This window comes from Epinephelus fuscoguttatus, linkage group LG7, assembly GCF_011397635.1.
Source record: "Epinephelus fuscoguttatus linkage group LG7, E.fuscoguttatus.final_Chr_v1".
NCBI lineage: Eukaryota > Metazoa > Chordata > Actinopteri > Perciformes > Serranidae > Epinephelus > Epinephelus fuscoguttatus.
The window spans coordinates 30,017,940-30,041,602 of record NC_064758.1 but is presented as its reverse complement, the minus strand read 5'-3'; the positions used below and the strand labels follow the sequence as shown (position 1 = coordinate 30,041,602).

At 39.3% G+C, this 23,663-nt stretch overlaps 4 protein-coding genes across 9 annotated transcripts; all 4 read left to right on the top strand.

Moving 5' to 3' along the window:
• LOC125891087 (cytosolic sulfotransferase 3-like) lies at positions 1-2,537 on the top strand. The gene is made up of 8 exons (XM_049580048.1): positions 1-160; positions 492-624; positions 755-877; positions 1,104-1,204; positions 1,362-1,488; positions 1,595-1,692; positions 1,780-1,954; positions 2,040-2,537. Exons 1-8 carry the CDS (start codon positions 140-142, stop codon positions 2,150-2,152), a joined length of 891 nt encoding a protein of 296 aa, XP_049436005.1. The 5' UTR covers positions 1-139; the 3' UTR covers positions 2,153-2,537.
• Positions 2,538-5,276: 2,739 nt separating this feature from the next.
• Positions 5,277-10,201, top strand: LOC125891089 (cytosolic sulfotransferase 3-like). 3 transcript variants are annotated; one of them, XM_049580054.1, is made up of 8 exons: positions 5,277-5,349; positions 5,631-5,763; positions 5,885-6,007; positions 7,401-7,501; positions 7,648-7,774; positions 7,881-7,978; positions 8,065-8,239; positions 8,343-10,201. In XM_049580054.1, exons 2-8 carry the CDS (start codon positions 5,673-5,675, stop codon positions 8,453-8,455), a joined length of 828 nt encoding a protein of 275 aa, XP_049436011.1. In that variant the 5' UTR covers positions 5,277-5,349; positions 5,631-5,672; the 3' UTR covers positions 8,456-10,201. The 3 variants fall into 3 exon arrangements, with proteins under 3 accessions (XP_049436011.1, XP_049436009.1, XP_049436010.1); XM_049580052.1 differs by having other exon boundaries at positions 5,277-5,406; positions 8,343-10,200; XM_049580053.1 differs by having other exon boundaries at positions 5,283-5,406; positions 5,647-5,763.
• On the top strand, positions 5,286-15,391 carry LOC125891088 (cytosolic sulfotransferase 3-like). Of its 3 annotated transcripts, XM_049580050.1 has the most exons (9): positions 10,357-11,308; positions 11,811-11,943; positions 12,063-12,185; positions 14,085-14,185; positions 14,369-14,495; positions 14,604-14,701; positions 14,790-14,964; positions 15,068-15,176; positions 15,215-15,391. In XM_049580050.1, exons 1-9 carry the CDS (start codon positions 11,288-11,290, stop codon positions 15,216-15,218), a joined length of 891 nt encoding a protein of 296 aa, XP_049436007.1. In that variant the 5' UTR covers positions 10,357-11,287; the 3' UTR covers positions 15,219-15,391. The 3 variants fall into 3 exon arrangements, with proteins under 3 accessions (XP_049436008.1, XP_049436007.1, XP_049436006.1); XM_049580051.1 differs by lacking the exon at positions 10,357-11,308 and adding an exon at positions 5,286-5,406 and having other exon boundaries at positions 15,068-15,391; XM_049580049.1 differs by having other exon boundaries at positions 10,358-11,308; positions 15,068-15,391.
• Positions 15,392-17,812: 2,421 nt separating this feature from the next.
• LOC125891086 (cytosolic sulfotransferase 3-like) lies at positions 17,813-23,163 on the top strand. 2 transcript variants are annotated; one of them, XM_049580047.1, is made up of 8 exons: positions 17,813-17,913; positions 18,385-18,517; positions 18,640-18,762; positions 20,919-21,019; positions 21,176-21,302; positions 21,999-22,096; positions 22,198-22,372; positions 22,476-23,163. In XM_049580047.1, the coding sequence occupies exons 1-8, from the start codon at positions 17,890-17,892 to the stop codon at positions 22,586-22,588; spliced, it is 894 nt and encodes a 297-aa protein (XP_049436004.1). In that variant the 5' UTR covers positions 17,813-17,889; the 3' UTR covers positions 22,589-23,163. The 2 variants fall into 2 exon arrangements, with proteins under 2 accessions (XP_049436004.1, XP_049436003.1); XM_049580046.1 differs by lacking the exon at positions 17,813-17,913 and having other exon boundaries at positions 17,932-18,517.
• The last annotated feature ends 500 nt before the right edge of the window (positions 23,164-23,663 follow it).

Genomic DNA, 23,663 nt, shown 5'->3' with positions numbered 1-23,663 from the left:
ACAACAGAGAAAGTGTTATGCAACGACAGTAGAGAGGATGGGCAGTTTGCTTATCTGAAAAACAAAACAAAACAAAGAAACTACAGCAGGAGGAGACAAAAGAATCAGACCTAAAGCAGACAAACCAACAGCGTTCAGCATGTCGTTTCAGCCGGACTTGGTATGTCTCAAAGTTAAGTTTAAGTCTAAAAGGCTTTTTTTAAAGAGCTAAATTGGGTGTTTTCTCTCAAGTGGAGTTCATTTCTTTTAAAGCTTGTAAAGTGGAGCAAATGAGAACTGACTCATCATGAAATCGTTTAAAACACATGCAAAAGCTGTATTTTCGTAATTGCTTTTTCATGCATTTGAATATTCAACTTTTTTTTCTTCAGCAGCACCAGTGTTGTCCTTACGGACCGTTAACTATTTGTTGTGTCTCCCCTTCTTTTAAGATGACTTGTAGACATTGATATTTGTATGTTTTGGTTCTTTTCTTTCTTTAAAACATGGAGTTACCCCCTCGACCAGAGCTGTTTGACTTCCATGGAGTGTCAATGATTCACTATTTCACAGACAACTGGGAGAACATCCAAAACTTCCAGGCCAGGCCAGATGATATACTCATTGCAACATACCCCAAAGCAGGTCAGTCTTTAAACATGAACTCCAGTGTAAATGCTTTATAGCTTATAAAATGTGTGTGCAAAGAGGTGAAGGGTTGCGATTATTTTATTCCCCCCCACCTTCTCTCTCTGTGTCTCTGTCTGTCTTTCAGGAACCACATGGGTCTCCTACATCCTCGACTTGCTGTATTTTGGTCAGACAGAGCGTCAGAGAACCGTTCCAATCTTTGACAGAGTGCCTTTCTTGGAGATTTTCATCCCGTCTTTGATTTCAGGTCAAACAGACAATCGAAAACACTTATGAACATTCATTATAAACATACAAACACTTATTTGACCTTCAGAAAATCTTATCTTCGACCTTTTGCATAAACTTCAGCAAACATTATCATTGTATCTAAAGGTTTGTGTCAAAAGACACTACCTACCTGACTGTAGCAGTCAAGAAACTATTTCAGCACTTTACAGCATCAGAGATTTCCTTACTGCATCTTCTTTTAGGAAAAGACATGGTGGACAACCTCCCCACCTCTCCTCGACTCATTAAGACTCATTTTCCAGTCCAGTTTGTGCCAAAGTCCTTTTGGGAGCAAAACTGCAGGGTCAGTAGTTTCTATTTTACTGCATGATCATAAGATGCTGACAGGACTCATATCTAATTTATAGGCTGTAGAATTTAAGGCATGTCTAAGTGTATAAAAGTATATTATGTCTCATATAAAGTTCTTTAGATTGTTTAAGTGTTTTCTTCTTCTGTAGATGGTCTACGTGGCCCGCAATGCCAAAGACAATGTGGTGTCTTATTTTCACTTTGATCGCATGAACATGGCTCACCCTGAGCCTGGAGACTGGAGCAACTATGTCCAGAGATTCATGGAGGGAAAGAGTATGAATGAAATACAATAATGATAGAGTTTTTTATTGGTACAGAGATGCAAAGATTTCTATTGAACACTACTGAAGTGCTTTCATTAATTGTTCTGTGGCGTCAGTTGTATGGGGATCCTGGTACGACCATGTGAATGGCTGGTGGAAGAAGAAGCAGAGTTATCCAAAACTCCATTACATGTTCTATGAAGATATGGTCGAGGTGATGTAGTATTCTTTGGGGGTCTAATCCTGTTTAGGCTACTCTGCTAACAATGCAATGATAATATCTAAACCACTGTGTTTCCAGGACACTGGACGGGAAGTAGACAAATTGTGCAGCTTTCTTGGTTTGTCTCGTTCAGACGAGGAGAAGAAAAGAGTCGCAGGTGGATCACAGTTTGATAATATGAAAAAGGACGACATGGCCAACTATTCACTGCACCCAATAATGGATTTCAAAATCTCTCACTTCATGAGAAAAGGTAACCTGATGAATAAATTGATACAATGACAAGAACAAAAGAATCAGATTAACACACTTGTCTGACTCTTTCTGTGGTTCTGCAGGGAAAGTTGGTGACTGGAAGAACCATTTCACTGTTTCCCAGAATGAAGAGTTTGATGAAGACTACAAGAAAAAAATGACGGACCCCACACTTCAGTTCCGCACTGAAATTTGAACAAGACTGGACAGGCTGTGTGTATGCGGAGATGGATCCATGACTGACTGGACATGTGGCATTACTTTGAGAAAATCAAGTTACTGTTGCCTCTAATGTGATAGCAGATGTGTGGCGTATATCTTCTTATTGATTATATGAATTAAGGCTGTGAATGATATTCTATGAAGCATGGTAAAAATTAAATGACGGATCATGTCTGAGGGTGAATATTTCTTTCATAACAAGAGATTGTATGTTTGGCCGAGCTAAATATTGATAATATATTAATTTTGTGATATGCGACTACATATTGAGATTTTGGATATCATAATATTGTAAGTGCTGATTTTAACCTGCTTTTAAATGCTGCTTTACAGTAAAGTGATGTAATTTTCTGAACTTACCAGACTGGTCTTGCTTATTTGCCTTTACCCATTTAGTCATTATCTCCACATTACTGATGATTATTTAACAAAAATCCCATTTTGTAAATATTTTTTAAAAGCATTGATAATCAACCCCACAACATCGTTGCATCATGACTGAGGTATTTGTTTAAAAATATATTTGATTTCATCCATATCCCCCAACCCTAACTGTACGTACAGAAAACAAAAAATAATCAATGATGTATTTAAACTAACTTAGTTTAATTAAAAGAATGTATAGTATCATGTCCACTAGGCAGGGGCAATACCAATCCATTTTTATTTCAATATGATACTGTTACTTTTTGCTATAGTTTTAATGATACCAATACTGATACTGATCATTTCTTAAGGGTCCAGTGTGTAGGATTTAGCAGCACTGAGCAGAGAGGTTGTAGAAGTGAAACTTGTGAGTAAAGCATGTCGGCGAACCACAGTGACTGACGGAAATACTAATGGCCCTATAGAGACAGTTTTTGACAGCCAGCGTCTGTTCTGGGCTACTGTAGGGGGACCAGCTCTGTGTGTAGATCTAAATGACTCATTCTGAGGTAACACAAAGAAAACAATTCTTATTTTCAGGTCGTATCATGAAAACATACTTTTCAATATTATAGCTGTTGCGCAGCGATGGGTTGGGTCCGGGCATTTTTAGGCAATTCTGAGCCACAAGCCGAAGAATTGGAAGACATTTAGGAATTTAGCAACACAATCTGCCTTTTGCATCAGCTGAGGCTTGAACTCACAACCTCTGAGACTAAGAGTCAATTTCTGTCTCACTGAGCTAATCAGTCGGTGACAATTCATGTGTAGCTTCACAAACTGACTAAGCCAGACGTGCAGGTTTAGCAGCCGTCCATGCATGGAAAAGCAGATTTGAAACCACTGTAAAAAATTCAGTTATCGAAACAAAAATCTGAAAATACACATATTGCATCTAGACAGCATGGAGATGTTGGTAATTTGTTTGTAACAATGACTGATTTGCTCCATAAGTGAAAAACTGATGTTTACAATTGCCATTTGTACACTGACAATTGTTCACATTAGAGCAAAATTCAAAATGCTGTCACAAATTCAGTTTTTGAGATAAAATTCTGAAATTTGCCACACATCATCTACCTCTAGAATTTTGTCATTTTTTTACATGAACACTGAAGATTTATTTAGCAAGAATTTGTGTGTGTATGTTTATTGTACCGTTTACAGTTACAGGACTATTGGTTTGAGTTTACAGCTGAGGATATCTGGCATGAGACTGGACCTTTGTGCAAAGTTTGGTGAGTTTTCACCCATGGGAAGTATGATTTCCCTGGCAGAAGAAAGAAGAAAGAAGAAGAATACCTAGGATTCCAATAGTGTCCTGGCAGCTTAGCTGCCCGGACTAATAATGTACCAAGTCTGCCAGTGGATGCCCCAAATTCCACACAGTGGACCTTAAAGTGGGTATGGGACTTTTTAGAACAAGCAGGACATGATAAAAACAAACAAAATAAGAAGGTATTATTATCATTATTCTTAAAAAAGACGAGATAATTATAATATTAATAATTCCTATACCAAGTAAAAATACACTTAAAAACCTAACTAAAAGGTTGCAAAAAAAGATGTTTTTAGTTTGCTTTTAAAAGAGAACAGTGTTATAGCAAACCATAGTTCATGTCGAAGAGAATTCCAGAAAGTAGGACCATAATGACTAAAAGCACCATGAGCTGATTGAGAGTTGATTTTAGGTACAATGAGTGGACCTGTATTTGATGATCTAAGGGATCTCTCTGGTGTGATCTCTGTGAGCATGTCAGCAACATAGGAAGGAGCTAAACCATTAAAACATTTATAAACAATAGGAAGTATTTTAAAATGAATTCTTTGTTTTATTGGGAGCCAGAAGAGAATATAATATAGTTATGTGGTCAGACCTTTGAGTTTTTGTTAAAACTCTGGCTGCTGCATTCTGATTAAGCTGAAGTTTATCTAATGTCTGCATTGTCAGTCCAGCAAAAATGCATCACAGTAATCCAGCCTGCTGGGAAAAAAAGCATAAACCAGCCTTTTAGAGTCTCACTGAAGCATGAAGCATCTAAATTTTGATATATTTTTGAGGTCTAAAAAGGCGTTCTTAGAAATATTAGCGATGTGCTTCTGGTAGTAAAGATAAGTGTCTAAAATCACATCCATGTTTTCAACATGCTCACATGGTTTAACAGACAGGGGAGTTAATGAATATGGAATTTCATTCCTCAGTGTGTAATTAAAGAACAGCTGTGTGACGACACCATTTACACTGACATTCTCCAATGAGATCAAGAGATTAGTGTGATCGTTGATGTAGATCCAAAGATTTTCATTCCGATCCATATTTTGGTATTTGCAATAGAACATCATTTCTTCTGAGTGTGATCAGAGTATGACAGTAAAACCTGTTTTTAAGGATTACTGTTGCTGAGGCTGACTGTTATATCTTTCCTGCTCAAATTCGTGATCCAAACATGCCCCTGTTTGTTTTGTACCCACTCATGTGTTAAACTTTAACACACTGAATCAAAAACAAAAGTTGATTCTTGACAAATTATGTACATGGTAACATACACCATGCATGCTCTGTATGTTTCTGAGAGCTGGGGAATAAAGGGTAAATGCCCAGGAAGTCTGTAAAGGGGAGGGGCTAGAGTAAAGAACCAAATCTGAGCTCCAGTTACAATAGAGAGTGTTATGCAATGAGAAGTGAGAGGAAGGACAGGATTGCTTGCTAGTCTGACAAAAACTACAGCAAGAGAAGAGAAAGGGGTGAGAAATACAGCAGAGAAACCAGCAGCGTTCAACATGTCATTTGAGCCCGGCTCGGTATGTCTCTAAATTAAAGTCTTTTTCAAAGAGCTACGTTGGGCTTTTCTTTCAAGTGGAGTTCATTTCTTGCTAAGCATGTAAAGCAGTGCAAATAAATATTGGCTTGTAGACTAAGTACACACACATTGAACGTATAGTTTGTATGTTTTGGTTCATTTCTTTCTTTCTTTCTTTCTTTCTTTCTTTCTTTCTTTCTTTCTTTCTTTCTTTTAAACATGGAGTTACCCCCTCGACCAGAACTGTTTGACTTCCATGGAGTCTCAATGACCCACTATTTCACAGACAACTGGGAGAATGTTCAAAACTTCCAGGCCAGGCCAGATGATATACTTATTGCAACATACCCTAAAGCAGGTCAGTCTATAAACATGAACAACAGTGTAAATGTTTTATAGCTTATAAAAGATGTGAACATAGAGGTGAGGGGTTGAAATAATTTTATTTCCTCTCTGTGTCTCTGTCTGTCTTCTTTCAGGAACCACATGGGTCTCCTACATCCTTGACCTGCTGTATTTTGGTCAGACAGAGCGTCAGAGAACCGTTCCAATCTTTGACAGAGTGCCTTTCCTGGAGCTCATCTTCCCATCATTAGGCTCAGGTCAAAAAGATGATCAAATAAACTCTCCATATTTCACACACATGCATCACAAGCATACAAATGATTATTAAACCCACAGTAAACTTCATTTTCTACCATTTGTGTAAACTTCAGTAAATGTTTTCACTGTATATGAAAGGTTTGTGTCGCAGAACACTTTATTTACCACAGTCAAAAAACTATTTCAGCACTTTACAGCATCAGATTTTCTTGAGCAAGTTTATTTATGTAGCATAAAGCAATTCAGAAAACATCAAAAGCAATAAAATAAAAGTTACGGTGCAGTGTTATAATAATAATAATAATAATAATAATAATAATAATAATAATAAAACGGTTATAATAATCAAATATTTGATTTAATAAAAGGCAGAGGCAAACAAAAAAGTCTTCATTAATCTAAAAGAAAGGAGAGTTGCAGCAGACTGAGATCTGAGAAGTCGGAGGCCTGTACTACGAATCCAGTTCATACTCATACATACCCAGAATATTCATTCATTCATTCATTTTACCTAATCGCTTATCCTGTTTGGGGTCATACGGGGGCTGGAGCATATACCAGCTGACATTGGGTCAAAGGCTGGGTCCATCCTGGACAAGCCGCCAGACTATTACAGTCTGCGCTGGCATTTTTGTGTAGTTTACAAGTTACAACATCCTCTTGCACTTTCCAGCATATCTTCTTCTTCATTTGTTTTTGGACGTGGCAGTGCTATTCTATTTCAAAAGATGTGTACCAGCACCCCCTATCTTGTAACAGTGAAAACATGGATTGACGGAGTATCTCGTCAATGGTGGGGAAGGGCTGGGTCATAAATGGTGGAAAGTCTTGTAAATGGCAGGGAAAAACTTATAGTAGGTTATAGTAGACTGACTTTGTAATCATCTGTAGTTAATATTGCCAACTGAAGCCGAGCATTGACTTGTAATTGTTCTTCCTTGACTCCAAAAACAATTACCTTAGTTTTGTCTTTGTTTACTTGAAAAGAATTATGGCACATCCAATTGCTCATTTGTGCAGTACACTTGGTCAGAGCTTGTACCGGACCATTTTCTGCTGGTGATATGGTTATGTAAATTTGTGAGTCATCTGCATATCGTAACATATTTTGTAGTTCCCCTTAATCTGAGCCAGTGGAAGCATGTAGATGTAAAACAGAAGAGGCCCCAGAATAGAACCCTGGAGACTCTGCATGTAATTTTGTACACTCAGATGTACAATTACCTGTAGACACAGAGTAGTCTATATCTTTTAAGTAGGAATTACACCAGTTTAGTACTGTGCCAGAGTGTCCCACTTAGTTTTCCAGTCACACTAATAATATTTAGTGGTCAGTCGTGTCAAATGCAGCACTTCTTCACTTCTTACTCTATTTTTTATTTCTTTGTATAGGAAAAGACCTGGTAGACAACCTCCCCACTTCTCCTCGACTCATTAAGACTCATTTTCCAGTCCAGTTTGTGCCAAAGTCATTTTGGGAGCAAAACTGCAGGGTCAGTAGTTTGTGTCTTATTTGTATTATTTCAGTGCATTATCACAAGATAATGACACATCTTTCATTTAGAAGCTGAATGATTACAAAGAGAAGCAGTAGAGGAATGTCGACCTACAACAAACACTGTTTTTTCTTCTTCTGTAGATGGTCTACGTGGCCCGCAATGCCAAAGACAATGTGGTGTCTTATTTTCACTTCGATTCCATGAACATGGTTGAGCCAGAGCCTGGAGACTGGAGCAACTACATCCACAGATTCATGGAGGGAAAGAGTATGTAGAAAATACTGCAATAATGGAGTTTTTTATTGGTACAGAGATGCATCAATTTCTACTGAACACGACTGAAGTGCTTTCATTAATTGTTCTGTGGCCTCAGTGGTGTTTGGATCCTGGTACGACCATGTGAGCGGCTGGTGGAAGAAGAAGCAGAGTTATCCAAAACTCCATTACGTGTTCTACGAAGATATGGTCGAGGTGATATAGTTGTTTTTGGCGTCTAATCCTGTTTAGGCTACTTTGCTAACGGTGTAATGATAATATCTAAACCACTGTGTTTCCAGGACACTGGACGGGAAGTAGACAAACTGTGCAGCTTTCTTGGTTTGTCTCGTTCAGACGAGGAGAAGAAAAGAGTCACAGGTGGATCACAGTTTGATAATATGAAAAAGGACGACATGGCCAACTATTCTTCAAACCCAGTTATGGATTTCAAAATCTCTCACTTCATGAGGAAAGGTAAACCAATGAATAAATTGATAAATGTGTGTGACAAGAACAAAAGAATCAGATCTCCACCTTCAGCTAATGCACCTGTCTGATTCTCTGTGTGGTTCTGCAGGTAAAGTTGGTGACTGGAAGAACCATTTCACTGTTTCCCAGAATGAAGAGTTTGATGAAGACTACAAGAAAAAGATGACGGACCCCACACTTCAGTTCCGCACTGAAATTTGAACAAGACTGGACAGGCTGTGTGTATGCGGAGATGGGTCCATGACTGACTGGACATGTGACATTACTTTGAGAAAATCATGTTACTGTTGCCTTTAATGAAGTTGTTCTCAATATGTTTCTGTCATGCCCTCCTTCAGAAGTAGAAATAGTTCATGACCTCCCAACCAACACTTTTAGATCAATAATTAACAGTAATTTGGGAAGCAACCACTAAAACAGGATTAGTGTTGAATTTTAGTGAGATAGAGTTCAGCATGACAGCACCTGCAAACTCTTGTTTGTTTATTTTCTCTACATATTCATTCAAATTTGTTTGGCTCCTTTTTTCCCCTAATCGTCCACGGGACTACCTAAACACATGGGGTTTCACCCAGGGGTGGTGTCTTACATCCTGTATAACACAGAGTGTAGTGTGCCTGATGTGCATTCTTGTCAGCTCACACTGGGTCATCTCGTCAGTTGTTGGATAAGCTAACAAAATTGTAACCATCCGGGGCCGGGTTGTGGGGGCAGCAGGCCAAGCAAAGCACCCCAGATGTCCCTCTCCCCAGCAGCACTTTCAAGCTCTTCCTGGGGGATCCCAAGGCATTTCCAGGCCAGATGAGATATGTAATCCCACCAGCGTGTCCAGGGTCTACCCCGGGGCCTCCTACCTGTGGGACAGGCCCGGGAACACCTCTAACAGGAGGCACCCAGGAGGCATCCTGATGAGAAGCCCGAATCACCTCAACTGACCCCTTTAAGGCGAGGAAGCAGCGGCTCTACTTTTATGCTAAATTTATTTTCTATCTTTGTCAGTATATCCCCCTGAAACCTACACACTGAAACTTTAAACCACAGGAGACCTTCCTTATGATTTTCTGTCGATGTAACTATGAGAAATGAATTTTCATGTGATCATCAAATTATGAAGATTCATGTCTCCATTTTTGCTCCTTGTACTGCTGCATGGATGCAACCACAACAAAACTTCTCTGCATATTTTTGTTTAATTTTTACATGACTGCTGATGCATTCTCAGAGTGACCATAATAATGTTTGATGGAAAATATATACAACTAAACAGTGCTTAAATACACTGACATTAAGATAGACTAAATCATGTCCAACAACAAAGACCTACTCACATATATTCTGATCCTAATATAGGTTGCGATGATCGCAGAGGTTGCCAAAGCGTTTTCTGATAAGTCTTGCAGAACCACACCCATCCAAGTGAAACCCAGTGTCTTCAGGGACTCCCTGTCATCCACACCCCACCTGCAGTGGCTCTATGCTCCCCCCAGGGGTGCCTGCCCCACAGCTTGAGAACCACTGCTCTTGTGATAGCAGAGATGTGTATCCTCTTGTTAATTATCTGAATTAAGCTTGTCAACTAGAGCCTGTTTTACAGTATGAAGCACAATGTTGATCAAATGACTGGTCATGTCTTAAGGTGAATATTTCTTTCATCACAAGTGACTGCTTTTACAGAAAAGAGAAAAATTAACCAATGTTATATTTAACCACAAATAGTTAAATGTAGGGTTGCTACAATATTTTACTGATCCCATTCATAAACACTGTGATAAGGTTTGTTTTGTTTGTGTTTGTAGCTTAGGCTTGGATAGACGTGTGTATTTGTTCATAGACCTGCCACCTACAATTTGCAATATCAGGCGCTGCAGTTGCATTGCGCACAGTCACTTCAAAAAAACGAAATAATAAATTAAACAGCCCTGAAAATGCTTCAAACGCTTTTCTAAATAATCTGAATATTGAAAGGAAATTAAATACACCCACTTATGCCATTAAAAGTGCTTAGATAAGGTCAGAGGTCTATAACTGCACATATAGACCTCCGACCTTGTCTGGGTATATTTCGTTTCCTTTCAATATTAAGATTATTTAGAAAAGTGTTTGAAGCATTTTGGGGGTTGTTTAATTGATTATTTTGTTTTTTGAAGTGACTGTGCGGGATGCAACTGCAACAGTGCGCAGCAACTGTTGACAATTCTCACTAAATAGGAGAATACAGTCATTAAGTTAAATAAATTCATATTTAACTTTATCCTTTCAATCAAAATATAATGAATATAGCTTAATACCATGCTAGAAACCCCAATTAAACTATTTTAATGTCTGCAACATTAAAGCCTACATGTTGTTATGGGAGGTTTAAAAACAAAAAAAAAAGTCAGGCTTTTTTCCGGGTTCGGGCATGAGAATTCTGAAAACCTGTCGGCTGGGCCGGGCTGGGGCTCCACCCCCTCGGGCCCGGGCCCAGATAATAGACCCGTGCAGGGCACTAACCAAAACTACAGGTGAAAAGTAGCACCACACCACGCTATGTTTCCTTTCTGCCATTCTCTAAAACAACAAGAGCTAATTTAGATTGTTCACATTAATTTCTTTTGAGTGTGATCGGGGTATGACAGTAAAACCTGTTTTTAAGGATTACTGTTGCTGAGGCTGACTGTTATCTAAATATCTTTCCAACGCAAATTCATGTTCCAAACATGCCCCTGTTTGTTTTGTACCCACTTGTGTGTTAAACTTTAACACACTGAATCAAAAACAAAAGTTGATTCTTGACAAATTAGGTATATTGTAACATATATCATACATGCTCTGTATGTTTCTGAGAGCTGGGGAATAAAGGGTAAATGCCCAGGAAGTCTGTAAAGGGGAGGGGCTAGAGTAAAGAATCAAATCTGAGCTCCAGTTACAATAGAGAGTGTTATGCAATGAGAAGTGAGAGGAAGGACAGGATCGCTTGCTAGTCTGACAAAAACTACAGCAAGAGAAGAGAAAGGGGTGAGAAATACAGCAGAGAAACCAGCAGCGTTCAACATGTCATTTGAGCTCGGCTCGGTATGTCTCTAAATTAAAGTCTTTTTCAAAGAGCTACTTTGGGCTTTTCTTACAAGTGGAGTTCATTTCTTGCTAAGCATGTAAAGCAGTGCAAATAAGTATTGGCTTGTAGACTAAGTAATTTAAAGTGCATGTTAAAGCTGTATATATTTATAATTGCTTTTTAACACATTTGTATATTAAACTTTTTTTTAATCTTCAGCAGCACCTGTGTTTTTTTTTCTTGACTACAACCTATTACTTAATCTTTGAGCACACCATTGCATTATTTGGACTGTTAAATATTTGTTGTCTCTTGTTCTTTAAGGATGACTTGTAGAAGCTGCTTTTTAAACACAATCTGACTTCACTGTCTGACCCTAAACATTGTTTGCATTCTTTTCCTCAAAGTCAAATTGCTGCAGCTTAATTGCTCTCACACAATGAACATATAGTTTGTATGTTTTGGTTCATTTTTTTCTTTCTTTCTTTCCTTCTTTCTTTCTTTCTTTTAAACATGGAGTTACCCCCTCGACCAGAACTGTTTGACTTCCATGGAGTCTCAATGACCCACTATTTCACAGACAACTGGGAGAATGTTCAAAACTTCCAGGCCAGGCCAGATGATATACTTATTGCAACATACCCCAAGGCAGGTCAGTCTGTAAACTGGAAACTGCAGTATGAACGCTTTACAGGTCGTAAAAGATGTGTGCATAGAGGTGACGGGTTGAGATTATTTTATTTCCTCTCTCTCTGTCTCTGTGTCTTTCAGGAACCACATGGGTCTCCTACATCCTCGACCTGCTGTATTTTGGTCAGACAGAGCGTCAGAGAACCGTTCCAATCTTTGAGAGAGTGCCTTTCTTGGAGATTTTCATCCCATCATTGGGATCAGGTCAAGATGATCAAATAAACTCTCTATATTTTACACACACATCACAAACATACAAATGATTAATAAACCCTCAGTAAACCTCATTTTCTACCATTTGTGTAAACTTCAGTAAATGTTTTCACTGTATATGAAAGGTTTGTGTCACAGAACACTTTATTTACCACAGTCAAAAAACAATTCAGCACTTTACAGCATCAGATTTTCTTAAGAAAGGCAAGTTTATTTATGTAGCACAAAGATATTCAGAAAACATCAAAAGCATCAATAAAAAATTAAAAAGAAAAAGGAAATCTGAATACAATTAAAAATGCCATGAAAGAGCTAGACAACAGAAGATAAGCTAAAATATACAAAGACACGTATAAAAACACGAATGAAATTTGCGCCACAGTGTGAGAAATAATTTAATATTTGATTTAATAAAAGGCAGAGGCAAACAAAAGCTATCCCAGCTGACACGGGGCGGGGTACATCCTGGACAGGCCACCAGACTACTGCAGGGCTGCCACTTAAGCCCTTTTTAGATAGGAATTGTGCAAATTTGTAGGAAAGCCCTATCAGACTTTTTTCAGCATTGGCAATATAAAAACACAATCAGGGAGGGTGGAAAATTGCCGCCTTCCTACTTCTGTTTATACAGAATGCGCCTTTTTCAGGGCAATGGGGGCATGAGCAAGTAACAAAACATGTAGCTCAGCGTGTGACGTAAACAGTGACATTGGAGGGAAGCCACAGCTGGTCAGGCAGCGATTCTCTCGTAAATCGGCCTGTTCTTAACCGTCCCCGTCATCTGACTGTTAATGGCCTCTTCGTTTGCAAGTGCAAGGAGGCTGCGCTATTCCTTGTCTCTCCAGTTGCTCATCTTTACAGTGCCTGTCAGGTTTGCATTTCCCTCTTGCTACCAGCTGCTCGCCAATTCCTGCTATCAGCTGTTTCCTGTTTATCCACCGCCAGTGGGTCGCACGTGCGGCGTCATCAACAGCTCCTCCCACAAGTCTTCAACAGCCCCTCCCATCGCGGAAGGCCGCCTCGGTCTGTTTAAACTAAAATGGTTCAGCCAATATAACTACCCTTCGAGGCGGAAAATTGGGCGCCTCGGATCAACTCGCCTTTCCGCCTCTGTGTGTATAAACGCTCGCAGCTGGCCGGAAAATCGGCCCAACATTCATAGAAAATTTGGCAGTGTAAAAGGGGCTATAGAGTTAGACAACCATTCACGTTGACAGTCAAACCTACAGCCAATTTAGAGTCACCCATTAGCCTGACATGCATGTCATCCTCTGTCTTGGTCTTACTGAGGACTCAAGCAGCAGTGCTCTAAATCAGCTGCAGCTATCTGATTAACATTTTAAAGGGAGACCAGAAAGACACAATTAGGGGGAAGTCTTAAAAAAAATGCATGGATGAGTTTTTCATCCATTGTATGTTCTTAAGGTGATAGTAGACTGACTTTGTAATTGTCTGTAGTTTTCAGTATTGCCAACTGAAGCTGAGCATTGACTTGTAATTGTTCTTCCTTGACTCCAAAAAAACTACCTCAGTTTTGTCTTTGTTAATTGAAGAGAATAGTGGCACATCTAATCACTGACTTGTTGGGGGGACTTGTTGGGACCACTATCTGCTGCTGATATGGTTTTACAAATGTGTGTGTCATCTGCATATCGTAACATATTTTATAGTTCCCCTTAATCTGAGCCAGTGGAAGCATGTAGATGTAAAACAGAAGAGGCCCCAGAATAGAGCCCTGGAGACTCTGCATGTAATTTTGGACACTCAGATGTAAAGTAGTCCATATACTGTACATAAGCCCCACCTAGTTTTCCAGTAACGCTAGTAATATTTAGTGGTCAGTCATGTCAAATGCATCACTTCTTACTCTATTTGTGTTTCTTTGTTTAGGAAAAGACCTGGTAGACAACCTCCCCACCTCTCCTCGACTCATTAAGACTCATTTTCCAGTCCAGTTTGTGCCAAAGTCCTTTTGGGAACAAAACTGCAGGGTCAGTAGTTTGTGTCTTATTTGTATTATTTCAATGCATTATCACAAGATGCTGCAATAGCAGCCAAAGTAACATCAAGATAAGGACCTTTCATTTAAAGGCTGATAACAAAGAGAAGCAGTAGAGGCATGTCAACTTACAACAAACACTTGCTGTTACACTTGTTTTTTTCTTCTTCTGTAGATGGTCTACGTGGCCCGCAATGCCAAAGACAACATGGTGTCTTTTTTTCACTTTGATTCCATGAACATGGTTGAGCCAGAGCCTGGAGACTGGAGCAACTACATCCGCAGATTCATGGAGGGAAAGAGTATGTAGAAAATACTGCAATAATGGAGTTTTTTTTATTGGTACAGAGATGCATCGATTTCTACCGAACACGACTGAAGTGCTTTCATTTATTGTTCTGTGGCCTCAGTGGTGTTTGGATCCTGGTACGACCATGTGAGCGGCTGGTGGAAGAAGAAGCAGAGTTATCCAAAACTCCATTACATGTTCTACGAAGATATGGTCGAGGTGATGTAGTTGTTTTTTTGGCGTCTAATCCTGCTTAGGCTACTTTGCTAACGGTGTAATGATAATATCTAAACCACTGTGTTTCCAGGACACTGGACGGGAAGTAGACAAACTGTGCAGCTTTCTTGGTTTGTCTCGTTCAGACGAGGAGAAGAAAAGAGTCGCAGGTGGATCACAGTTTGATAATATGAAAAAGGACGACATGGCCAACTATTCTTCAAACCCAGTTATGGATTTCAAAATCTCTCCCTTCATGAGAAAAGGTAACCTGATGAATAAATTGATAAATGTGTGTGACAAGAACAAAAGAATCAGATCTCCACCTTCAGCTAATGCACCTGTCTGACTCTCTCTGTGGTTCTGCAGGTAAAGTTGGTGACTGGAAGAACCATTTCACTGTTTCCCAGAATGAAGAGTTTGATGAAGACTACAAGAAAAAGATGACGGACCCCACACTTCAGTTCCGCACTGAAATTTGAACAAGAGAGAGTCAGACTAACATATTATGTTAGTCTGACTCTTCAGAAGATTGCAAAGCTAATGTGTCATTAAAGGGCAGCTGTATGACAACACCATTTACACTGACACTTTCAAATGAGACCAAGAGATCTGTATGATCAGTGATGTAAATAAAAAGGTGTTTATTCATATTCAAATTTCTATATTTGCAATAAAACAGCAAGAACTCATTCATGTTGTTCATATTGTTTTATATTGTGCGTGAGACATTAATGATCAGTGGACTACAAGAAAAAGATGATGGACCCCACACTTCAGTTCCGCACTGAAATTTGAACAAGACTGGACAGGCTGTGTGTATGCAGAGACGGGTCCATGACTGACCGGACATGTGGCATTACTTTGAGAAAATCAGGTTCCTGTTACCTGTAATGCAGTGGTTCTCAATATTTTTATGCCATGCCAAGCCGAAAAAGTTCATGACCTCCCAACCCACAATTTTTTTTTATCAATTATTAACAATAATTTGGGAAGCAACTATTAAAATGGGATTCATGTTGAATTTCAGTTAGATAAAGTTCAGCATGATAGCGTCTGGAAATTCGTGTTTGTTTATTTTCCCTACATAAATCATATTCATTTAATCATTTTTGTCCCCTAATCATCCACGAGACTACTTCAAAACATGTGGGTTTCACCCGGGGGTGGTGCCTTACGTCCTGTGTCACACAGAGTGTAGTGTGCCTGATGCCCTTTGTGGTCTGCTCACACTGGAGCATCTCGTCACTTGTTGGATAAGCTAGCAAAACTGTAACCATCAAGTTGTTTATTGACCTAATCTTTACCTTAACCCCCAGATTAAAGTTCAGTGTGAAAGGTTTCAGGGAATTTAGAGACATATAGTGGTGACGACTGCAGATTGCAACCAGCTTTAACTTCTCCCAGTTAAAATTCCCCCAGTGTACTTTTTTCAGGATGTTTTCACCAAATTATCCACAAAGGAAGAAAAAAGTGTTTTTCCAAAGTAAGGTAACAAAACCAACCCGGTCTCACTCTGAAGTCGTTGGAATCTGACACTTGGTCAGTGACTTGCAACGTCAGACACTTATGAAAGAAAACCGTCTTTTAACGTCGGCATGATGTGCGGTAGAAGAACAATAGTTAAGGTGGCAAAAATCCGAGTAGGGTAGGTGGGAGGGGTGGTTGATGGGTCCAACAAACACTGACTTTCACCCGAGAGAACGGTGTTTGTGTCCCATAAAATTCCAAAGTCAAACCCTGTTCTTTGTTCCTAAACCTAACCACATGTTTTTGTTGCCTAAACCCAACCATGTACGTGGGTTTTGGAGAAAAAAAACATCAATTCCTTGTGTTGTACTGATGTAGTGCATTTATTTTGAAAGAAACTGTATGTAAACGGTAAATTTCCTATGAAAACAGAAGTGTATTTTGAAAGAAGACAATGCATGTAACAGGCAGAACTTGACACGACGTCCCAGAACGTCAACGACCAACGCACCCAGGGTACCTTGCATGTCGTATGTGGACGTGGAAAGTCCATGACCAAACGTCGAGAACGAAGTGATTCACTTCTACATTTTTGCTTCTTGTACTCCTGCATGGATGCAACCACAAAGAGACTTCTCTGCAGATTTTCATTTCATTTTAACCAGACTGCTGATAAATTCTCAGACGGACCATCATAATGTTATAATGGAAAATATATACAACTAAATAGTGCTTAAATACACTGACATTAAGATGGACTACATCTTGTCCAACAACAAAAATCTACTCGTATTCTGATCTCAACATCTACCATCAATAACTTAATGCTCAGGCTTAAGTGAGACTACCAGTTTCCATGTGTACAGGTGTGAGGCCAAATATAGGAAAACATGAACAGTAGGCCTATATTCTGTATGCCTTCATACCTATTGCATGCATTATTCAGTGTAGTTTGCCCATACTTTGTCATTTTGTCCAACTTATTATTTGCATTAAACTGTAACAATTCAGGACTTTTGTTCTGCGCTCTTGCACACAGGCTGTCATATAAAATGTGAACGTACACTCACAGCATGGGCTGAGAAAATGAAGATGATGGTAGAGGTTGCCAAAATGTTTCCTGATAAGTCTTCCAAAACCACACCCATCTGAGTGAAACCCAGTGTCTTCAGGGACTCCCTGTCATCCACACCCCACCTGCAGTGGCTCTATGCTCCCCCCAGGGGGGCCTGCCCCACAGCTTGAGAACCACTGCTCTTGTGATAGCAGAGATGTGTATCCTCTTGTTAATTATCTGAATTAAGCTTGTCAACTAGAGCCTGTTTTACAGTATGAAGCACAATGTTGATCAAATGACTGGTCATGTCTTAAGGAGAGTATTTCTTTCATTACAAGAGACTGCATTTACAGAAATTAACCAATGAGTGTGTGTGGACATAAAACCTGTTTAAAAGGATCATTTACACTGAGGCTGACATTGTACTATTCAAATTCATGATACAAATGAAGGTTTTGTAGCAACTCAGGTGTAAGACTTCTACACACTGAATCAAAAAAAGTTGATCCAGCTCTGTATGTCTTTGAGAGGACAGGGGAATAAAGCGTAAACGCCCAGGAAATCTGTAAAGGGGAGGGGCTGGAGTAACAGTTCACTTGCCTGTGAAAAACTACAGCAGGAGAAGCGTGTCAGAAATACAGCAGAGAAACCAGCAGCATTCAACATGTCATCTGATCCATCTGACACGGTATGTCTTTAAATTCATCTTAAGTCTATATGTCTATTTTCCAAGTGCTACACTGGGCTTTACTCTCAAGTGGAGTTCATGTCTTGTGAAACATGTAATGCTGAGCAAATGAGAATGGACTTGTAGACTGAAGTCATCTAAAATGCTTGTAGAAGCTGTGTATTTTCAGTTGCTTTTTAACACATTTGAGTATTACACTTTTTTCTTCAATAACACCTGTGTGTTTTTTCTTGAGTACAACCTTTTACGAAACCTTCGATGACACTATTGTCCTTAAGGTTTGTTAACTGCGTGCTGTCTCTCTCCTTTTTTGAAGACGACTTGTATAAGTTGCTTTTTAAACACAATCTGACTTCAATGTCTGCAACTGACAGTGAACAGTGTTTGAATAAGTTTTCACATAATCAAATTGCTGCAGTTTGATTGCTCTCACACAATGATCATATGCTTTGTATGTGTCTTTTCTTGGAGTTACCCCCTCGACCAGAACTGTTTGACTTCCATGGGGTACCAATGACCCACTATTTCACAGACAACTGGGAGAACGTTCAAAACTTCCAGGCCAGGCCAGATGATATACTTATTGCGACATACCCCAAAGCAGGTCAGTCTATAAACATGAACTGCAGTGTAAACGCTTTATAGCTTATAAAAGATGTGTGCATAGAGGTGAGGGATTGAGATAATTTTATTTCCTCTCTCTTTCTCTGTCTCTGTGTCTTTCAGGAACCACATGGGTCTCCTACATCCTCGACCTGCTGTATTTTGGTCAGACAGAGCGTCAAAGAACCGTTCCAATCTTTGAGAGAGTGCCTTTCCTGGAAGTTATTTTTCCACCTTTGGGTGCAGGTTGAAAAGACAGTCAAATATACTAACAGTATTTCATAGACCTACATGCATCATAAACATGCAAAGACGTATTTAACCTTCAGTACACTATGTGGTGATTTTCTACTGCTTGCTCAAACTAAACGTTATTGACAAGGAGTGAGTGTGTTGGGTGGTGGTTGGATAGGTCAAATTGTAGTGGCGAGTGTGGTCAGAACCCTGGATTTGCCTTTACAGAGAGCTGTTCCAATAATAAGGCCTTATACTGCAGTGAAGAGCTCCCTCCACCTGATATGATGGGACTTGCGGTTTCTGAAAAACCATAAACAGAATACAAAACATATGTTTACAGATAAAATATACAATGTACATTTTACTTACAATATCTGCAATATCCCTATAATAGACCTAGCATGTACTTCAACAACTCTCATTTCTGTCTAATTATCTGTCTAACCAGAGCCTCGAACTGTTGGTGGAGCTCAGCTTTGGCTTCCTATATTTCTTTTAGCCTTGCCTGTGGCATCAGAGCTGCATTCTTTTGTTGTATCTGCTGCCATCTGGTGAACAGATCTGCATCCTGACTCATACGGTGGTGCCGATCCTCTTGTATTTTTCCCAGCATCTGTGTCCATTTTTCTTTCTGCATGTTGTTGTTTGGTGCACTGCCTTGGCTGATAGGTGTTGTAGGCCTAAACTTCTTGTGTGTTCTGGGGATCTTGTGTATGGAACTGCGTCTAGGAACCTGGCCCGGTTAGGTATTAGTCCAAAATGTGCAAGGGAACTGTTTTATGTCATCAGGGTCAGGGGACCATCTTATTTGGTTCAAGGTATTGCATCTTTTCACAGTAATTTGTCTATTCACCTTCAAGGACCAGTAAAAAGAAGTGGATGTGTTGGATGGTGGTTCAGTGGGTCAATTTGTTGTGAAGAGTGCAGTCAGAATTCAAGGTTTGCCTTTAAATTGTGTCCTAATAGCAAGCGAGTGCCTGACTACTGCGCCACTTTACATTACATCAGACGCTTTCTGTCCACACTGAATCCCTTAAATATGGGACTCTCAAACAAACAAACACCTTACCTAGCAGCTGTGGTCTCAGATTAACCACTGAAAAGATGGGCAAGTACATACTTCCTTATTATTCACATTCACAACAATGCTATCACAGGTAACTTCTAGATATCATTGTTGTAGCTACCATACTATATCATGCCAACATTGTCACTTTGTAAAACAAGCTAGCTTGCGAGCAATCTATTGAGCATCCCACACAATACTTACTGGAAATGTTCAGCTTCCTGGTGATCTCCCTCCAGCCAGATGCCAACTTACCCAGGATTTTGTGGTGAACTGAGGAGGTATCATATACATAACTACTCATTTCAACCTTGTGAATCAGCCATTCTGCGTCCATTGCGGCACTTTCAACGCAAGCTTCTATCAAAAGTTTCACTCAAAACGACGCACCACATCACGATGCACCGCTTGCGTGCAGGTAGGACAGTCCAATAGAAAACAAGGCAATCAAACTGATTCAGTCGCTGATGCTTCGCTACTTGAGACAACTGGTTTTTTTGAAAAACCATCAACAGCATATAAAACTAATAATACTGCATGTACTTTAACTACTCTTATTTCTATTATCTGTCTGTTATCTGTTATACATTTAACTTTAATATTGAACAGAAAAGGAAACCTGTGAACTGTGCAACCATATTATGTTTAATTATTATTTCTATGTCAAATAAGGCTTCTCACTCTGAACAGCTGCTACAGACTTTAAAATCTTTCAATACTTCTTGGTAAATGTGACAACAAACTAGAAGACTACACACAGATTTCATGGATGCACAGATTACAAACTGGTAAAAAAAAAAACAAAACTGGTATTAATCTGTCAAGAGTTCTTCATGCTGGCAAACTGGTCTTCCTTTGTGTTGAAAGGCAGAATTCAGCAGGAGCACCCTCTGCTGGCCACTGATTAGCTACTCAGTCCCCACATTCTTAAAGCAACAGACAGCAATTTAAACAATCATCATTGCATCTGAAAGGTTTTTAATGTATTTTATTGGTATCACAACACATCATGCTTACCTCACTGTAACAGTCAAGAAACTATTTCAGCACTTTACTGCATCAGAGGATGTTCTTACTCCATCTTCATCTCCCCATACAGGAACAGATCTGGCAGACAACCTCCCCACCTCTCCTCGACTCATTAAAACTCACTTGCCAGTCCAGTTTGTGCCAAGGTCCTTTTGGCAGCAAAACTGCAGGGTCAGTAGTTTGTGTGTTATTTGAATTATATCAATGTGTAATCACAAGAGTCTGATATTGAGGACAAAGTAATATTAAAGACTCAAATGTGAGGTAGAATTTAATGGAAAAGTGTCAAGTATAGTATGTCTAATGTAAAGCTTCCTTCTTCTGTAGATTGTTTATGTGGCCCGCAATGCCAAAGACAACATGGTGTCTTATTTTCACTTTGATCGCATGAACAACGGTCAACCAGAGCCTGGAGACTGGAACAACTACATCCACAGATTCATGGAGGGAAAGCGTATGTGTGAATAATACAGTGTGTGTGTGTGTGTGTGTGTGTGTGTGTGTGTGTGTGTGTGTGTGTGTTTTAGAGGTGCACAGAGACAGAGTCTTTATATTTGTTTGTTCAATACCGATGTTGTGTCATGTGCCCAGTGTCAGCTGGATCAATAACCTACCATTAGTCCTAAAATCTGGAAATGATTGCGTTTAGGCATTGATAATCATGAAAATGGTTTTCATTTGTGTAGATTATCTTGCTGAACAAAATGTGTAAGTGTCATAAATGTTTGTTTGCCACAACATAAAAAATAATTGAAAATACCTCCCATGAACTTTGAGGCTTTTGGCAAGAGAACAGCTTTACATGATGCCATTTTCCACATTGGCCTATAGAAAAATGTCATCCCTGGGGCACTCTATACACTCCAGCCACCTGACCCTGAACACGATTAATGGTGACGGAAAGTGAATTAATGAATACGTACATGTTTGACAGAGTTGAACAGATTAATACTGAACGCTACTGACGTAAATGTTTGTTTGCCACAAAGCTTACATTCTGCAATAACCCAAAATCCAATTGAAAAATCCCAGAGGCTTTTTGGCAAGAGAACCAGAATGATGCTATTTTTTAATGAATACGTACATGTTTGACAGAGTTGAACAGATTAATACTGAACGCTACTGACGTGCTGTTGTCCTGTGGCTTCAGTTGTATGGGGATCCTGGTACGACCATGTTAACAACTGGTGGAAGAAAAAACAGAGTTATCCAAAAATGCATTTCATGTTCTACGAAGATCTGATTGAGGTGATCAAGTTGGTTTTATTTGGGTCTCTTTTGACTCAAGCTACTTTTCCCCTCTAGCTAGTAACAATGCAATGATAATATCTAAACCACTGTGTCTCCAGGACACTGGACGGGAAGTAGACAAACTGTGCAGCTTTCTTGGTTTGTCTCGTTCAGACGAGGAGAAGAAAAGAGTCACAGGTGGATCACACTTTGATAATATGAAAAAGGACGACATGGCCAACTATTCTACAATTGCAGTTATGGATTTCAAAATCTCTCCCTTCATGAGAAAAGGTAACCTGATGAATAAATAGATAAATGTGCATGACAAGAACAAAAGAATCAGATCTCCAACTTCAGCTAATGCACCTGTCTGACTCTCTCTGTGGTTCTGCAGGTAAAGTTGGTGACTGGAAGAACCACTTCACTGTTTCCCAGAATGAAGAGTTTGATGAAGACTACAAGAAAAAGATGACGGACCCCACACTTCAGTTCCACACTGAAATTTGAACACAACTAGACAGGCTGTGTGTATGTGGAGATTTGTCCATGAGTGACAGGACATGTGGCATTTCTTTGAGAAAATGAGATTACAGTTACCTCTAATGCAGTGGTTCTCCGTATTTTTCTGTCATGCCCCAGTTCATGACCCTCCGACCCGCAATTTTTAATCACTTGTTAACAATAATATGGGAAGCAATTGATAAAAAAAAGGATGCATGTTGAATTTTAGTGAAATAAAATAAATAAAGATGTGGAGCGTTTCTTAGGAATTATCTGAATTAAGGATGTGAACTATACATTATATTATGGAATATGGTGGAAATCAAATGACTGGTCATGTCTTAAGACTAATATTTCTTGCATGACCCCCCAAATGGAGGACAAGACAATGTTAAACTACCCATAACCCAAGTCATCCAAGACTTATTATCATAAGTAAGTTAAACAGAGACGTGTCTTTAAGTGAAATTTGAATAAAATGCAAAACCAGACACTCAGGTTTAAAACAGCAATATTACAATCCAAGGATGTCATGTTGGTTCTGGGCCACTGAAATAAGAAAAATTATGATGATTGAATAAAAGATGAAAAAAAAATCTACTTCAGCACATATTTCACTCACAAATACACACTCTCACTCTAAATAAACACCCCTAAGTGTTTTGCAAAAACCATAACAGACGAGATAAGCAACAGGTAAGGCGAGAAAGGTCACACACTTTTTAGCTGTCTTTTTAGCTATGTGAGATTTCAGACCGAGACTTCCCCTTAAGTGAGACATGGACACAATAACAGAAACGGATCAAGTGAAGGGTAAAGAGAAACTTAAGACAGAAACATCAGACTCTTGTAATAATATTCTGAGTCTTTCTGTGGCAAAAATAATTACTTTTAATGAACGCAAAGTGACTGTGCAGAGTTGCCCCATGGAGCGTTGCACAGCTGCCGGCTGAAGCCCCCTCTCTCCCTCTCTCAATACTGGACCAGTTTCAAAAATTGTTGTTGACAGAAAAACAAAGAAACATGGGAAAATAGGGTGCGGCATGGAAAATCCCAAAGTAACCCTTTAAGAGCTTGGAAC